Here is a 5,102-nt window from a genome sequence, read left to right on the forward strand (position 1 = left end):
GTTGACACGTACGAGACGCGACTTCCGGTGAGTATTGTTGCAACAAACCTGGAGGTCGCAAGTGAGTTAAATACATCTTTTTTCACTCGTTACATTTGTTGACTTTCCATATTGTTCTACTAAAAATGTAATTATATATATATAATTATAATATATATATATAGATCTTTTTTTTGAGAGAGATCAGCTCTTACGCTAGTCAACAGCGACATCTAGTGGCTCGGAAGTGAACTTACAGACTGTATTTTTGCATCGTTTCTGCCAACTTAAATTACTATTATTTCTTTATTAATGTCCATTATTTTTTATTTATTATACAATGTATTTGTAGATGTTTGAAAATTGTGTTTTGGTGGGGGTTACTTTTTGATTCTTATTTTGTTTGTGTTCAATAAATACCATACAACACTACCAGTCTGATCAAGAAAGCACATCACAGAATCTACTTCCTCAGGCGGCTGAGGTGAGCTGGTCTGTGAAGCTCAGTCCTCACCTCCTTCTACAGGTGAGCAGTGGAGAGCATCCTGAGCTCCAGCATCAACGTGTGGCATGGAGGCTGCACAGCTGCAGAAAGAAAAGCTTTGCAGAGAGTGGAGAAGGCTGCACAGAAATCTGTCGGAATCAGTCTCCCCACCATCACAGACATCTACACCTCCAGATGCAGGAAGAGGGCCACCTGCATCATGAAGGACCCCACTCACCCAGCACACACACTTTTTGCCCCACTCCCCTCAGGAAGGAGGTTAAGGAGCATTAAGTGTAGAACCACTAGACTGAGGAACAGCTTCTACCCTGAGGCTGTTAGACTCATGAATCTCTAACTAGAATAATCACTGTGAAAAACCATATCATGTTGCTGCTGATCTGTTTCATGTTGCTGCTGATCTGTTTCAATGTTGATGTGTTCATGCGTGCACATGTGCTCACAGACTCATGTTCATGTTTGTGCTGATGTTCAATGTTTTATGTTATGAGTGCTTAGTGTATATTTAGTTGATGTTTTTCTTAGTTCATATCTTAGATGTTATTACTGTTTTTCTTATACATTTTATTGTTGGATATAACTGGGACCCTGTGTACATAATTTCGCTCCACCACATGTACCACATGAGGTGCGAATGACAATAAAGAAACTCTGACTCTGACAAGCGGCTGTATTCATACCCATCTGCTCAAAACACTCATGTTCAGGCTGCTGTTCAATACATCAAATTATATTATATTATTGTTTAGCGTATATCTTAGATCCTTGTATACTGTTTCTTATTTTTATACTTTACATTATCGCTTTTTGGGTGTAACTGGGACCTTGAGTACACAGTTTTGTTCCACCTCATGCACCACATGTGATACGAAAGACAATAAAGTCACCTTGAACTTTGAACTTGCCAGAAGAAGAAAGCGTTATTGTGAAGGACATGGTCCATGTCCATGAATGACAGGGGAGAGGAAGGGAATAAATGAACGAGGAGGAGAGACAAGTTGGGTGGTAATTTCAAAAAGCAGGTTGCAGGGATGCCTGGGAACTCAAAAGCAGACTGGTTTGAAACACTGCTACTTAATACAACAGATACTACTGGCAGGCCCCAGACTGATGAAGTCCTTCAGATGAAACGTTTTCTTTCCAAAAAAAAGAAAAACAAAAAAACCTGTCCAGATGTCATGATTTAAAATTTTTGTGATATATTTACCCGGATGATTGATCCTATTTAGTCTTTTTGTCTGTTGATTAACAAGCTCACCAAAATACAAGTAAGATTTGATATAATTGAATTTCTGTAGAATTCAAAGTCAGGCTTTAAAACGTATCTAAAACTTGTTTGAAAGTTTTTTTAAGCGCATTGCAGTTCACATTTCTTACCAGCTGGTGGCGGTAATGCACCACATTATTGTTTGCCAACCACCTAAGAAAACCAAAGAAGAAGAAACTTTAGTACTTGACTTTATTGTGAAAATTACAAACCGGAAACAAATAAAGGTTGTTCTGACGAGTAGGCGAGAGGCGAGTCAGGGAGAAACTAAATGTTAAACTTTTTGTTGTATTGACTAATGCAAGCATTTCTTTTGGGTACATTATGGAAACTGAAAAGGTTAGTATAAATTAATACTGTTTCAGCACATGCTAACCTTAAAATAAAACCTTTGTAGCTCGTTAGCGTTACTTCCCTAGCTGCGAAGCTAGTAGTTCAAACTTAAGTTAACAAAGTGAGGGAGGTGTGTTTGTCATTACGTTTGATTTAATTTACTGCCGTATCTGACATAAATAAACTGTTTTCAAATTGAACAGTCTGTTTTCGTTTTGTTAGAGTTCAGGAGGAGAGGCGACCCACTTTGAGACTGTGGAGATTGTGGACATCAACCGAAAGAAGGTGAAGATCCCCCGCAGGACCATCCATTTTGCCAACGGAGACACCATGGAAGAATACAGCACTGATGAAGAGGAGGAAGAGGAGGAAGAACACCTGAAAAAACGTGTCGTCACAGTTGATCCGGTATGTAGAGATGAAACGGAGGACATAAGGATTCTTGCTGTGAATTTGTTTATATAGTTTAGAATCGGTCTTCTAAGCTGTCATGCAGGATTTTCCAAGATTTCCTTATTTTTGTTTGAAAACTCCAATGAGTTGTTAAGACATAATCAGAAATAATGTATTACAGTATTCAAAACCTTAGCTAATAATATATATCATTTACAAATGCCAGATGCATCTCTTCAGTTTATTTTCTTCGATTTCATAATGAGTTTATAATTGTTTATAACCCTTGGATTGTGTGAAGTGTTTTTTTGGCGTCCAGTAAATATGACCAGCTCTCTCAGAAGCATTCAGGTCATTTCACTTGGTTAGGAATTAGGATATTTCTATTTGAAAACATTTAACCATGTTGAGCCAAAATTAGCAAAATCTGATTTGAGAATTTTGTTTTCCTGAGCAGTTTATGGAGTTTAATGGAAAGTTAGCATCTTATCAGATTGTTTACAAAGTCATTACATTTTTTTTTCTTGTTTCACTTAACGTGATCTCTAGTCCAAACTGACCTGGGGTCCTTACTTCTGGTTCCAAATGTGGAGAATGACCACCTCCACTATTTCAGGTAGTCTAATGTTGGATTTTTACAACTCCTCACTTTCTGAAATGGATGTTGATTGAAACGGGTTTCCTGCAGTGTGCGACTACATGGGAGAGAAGCTGGCCTCTCTGTTTGGCATCACCAGTCCCAAGTACCAATATGCTATTGACGAGTACTACCGCATAAAGAAAGAGGTATGGCACCTTTGTTATGTTTGCACAGAGGTTCAAGCAAAAACGTAACCCTTGCATATAGAGCGGAATAGCACTGAATGCATATGTCATACTGCAGGAGGAGGAGGAAGACCGTCTTGCAAAGGATGCGGAGCGTAAGTTTGCAGCGCAGCAGAGAGGAGAGCAGGAAGATTCTGCAGCTACAGTGAAGGAGCAACCCGAGGTGTCAGGAGCCTCCTTCGTTAACTTTAGCTTTGAGGTCGAGAGCGAACCTTCTCTCTGTGACCTGGACCCAAACAGAGTCCCCTCTCCTCTCCCGTCCTGAGAACTGACACAGTCCTCAAACCTTAGCTAACTCAGCTACACTAATATTTTTCCACAGTTATGATTGTAAAATTTATTTAAGACATTAAGGAGTAAAATAACAAAACTGGATGTGTTTGCACAAGCCTTACATGTGAATATAGATTTGTTTTTGGCTTTTCATATGTTAAACGTTGCTGTGTTCAGATGATGAATAAGCTTAACTTGCTATAAACTAGCTTGAGTTGAGACTGGATCGATGCCTTGGACATCTGTTTTTTTTTATTACTTACAAAAAGATAAAACATGTCTAAATGTGGTGAGGTGGTCTGATCTAATCAACAATATTGACAGATTTGAACGTCATTAGGATGTTGGAAACAGGACCTTTGGGTTTGTGGTTTTAGGGGTGGAGAACCTGTTGATGCCGCCCGGATAGGAAGTCCTTAATCTGCAGCAATGTTGGATGTTTTCGTTGTGCCAAAGGAACCTGGCAGATTTCCCTAGCGGATGTAGCTGATTTTATTATTATTATTTTTATGTACAGTACTGATATGCAAAATAAAACCGTAGGTTTTGCTCAGTCGTTTACTCCACCTGCCTTTCTGCTCCGTCTTTTCTGAAATGTAGCAACACATGAAGCCTTAAAGAATTTAATGAAGTCCGATGAATGATGGACCTGAAAGGCTTTGACTCGGTTAAATCTTTATCAAATAAACTGTAGTGTGGTGTTGCATCTCTCGGCATTTTAAAACAAAAAATTCAGTTGGAGATGTTTCCATTTGACACATTTATGATTTCAGTAAAATGTTCAGATAAAAAGCTACGCCTCTAGGTACCGATGGGAAAGTACAAGATAATTTCTCATTAAACGTGAACTCAAATGGAAAAATCTAAAGTTGAAAGTACAAAACTTAAGGGCTGACTTGATTACAAGCTTTATTCTGTCAAACTGTTTAAATGTCACATTTGGTATAAATTACTGATACTTGGTTTTGTAGCAGGTTTTTAGACACAAAATCCCAGTTTTGCTTTTATATTTCTGTTTTTAAAGATACAGTTTCTGTTCAGATTTTTAGTCAAATGGATCAGATTTGGAGTTATCTGTTTAAAGACATTGAAAAAGGGAAACTTAATACTGAGTTTTACATTTAATACTGAAAAATATCCATTGTGCTTTAAAAAAAACAAACATTATTTTATTGGTATTAAATGTTTTTGTGATTTAATTGCTAGAATCTCACGCCCATCCTTTAAGTGGCCGTGTTCTCTTAATCCTGTGAATTATTTTAATCTGATTTGTTGCGACTGGTTTTAATCTTCCATGATTTTACCAAACAAGTCCAAATATTTGTTGTAATAATAATTGGACGATTATTTAACGACTTCTTATGTGTGACGGTCAAAATATGCAAGAGTTTTATTTTAACTGAAAACTTTTCTACATGTATTTATATTTTCAACTTTAATAAATTTTAAATACTGAAAAAAATATTGTGTTTTTATTATTTTACTCATGACTTGTCATAGTCTTGTGTGAGTCTAATTTTATTTTAT

General features: G+C 37.2%; 1 protein-coding gene across 1 annotated transcript; it reads left to right on the forward strand.

Annotated features, from left to right (window-relative positions):
• The first annotated feature begins 1,970 nt into the window (after nt 1–1,970).
• On the forward strand, nt 1,971–3,668 carry fam177a1 (family with sequence similarity 177 member A1). Its single transcript, XM_037694689.1, has 5 exons — nt 1,971–2,090; nt 2,307–2,492; nt 3,027–3,093; nt 3,166–3,263; nt 3,361–3,668. The coding sequence occupies exons 1-5, from the start codon at nt 2,076–2,078 to the stop codon at nt 3,565–3,567; spliced, it is 573 nt and encodes a 190-aa protein (XP_037550617.1). The 5' UTR covers nt 1,971–2,075; the 3' UTR covers nt 3,568–3,668.
• The last annotated feature ends 1,434 nt before the right edge of the window (nt 3,669–5,102 follow it).

This window comes from Nematolebias whitei, chromosome 21 (genome assembly GCF_014905685.2).
Source record: "Nematolebias whitei isolate Nwh7 chromosome 21, NemWhi1, whole genome shotgun sequence".
Lineage (NCBI taxonomy): Eukaryota > Metazoa > Chordata > Actinopteri > Cyprinodontiformes > Rivulidae > Nematolebias > Nematolebias whitei.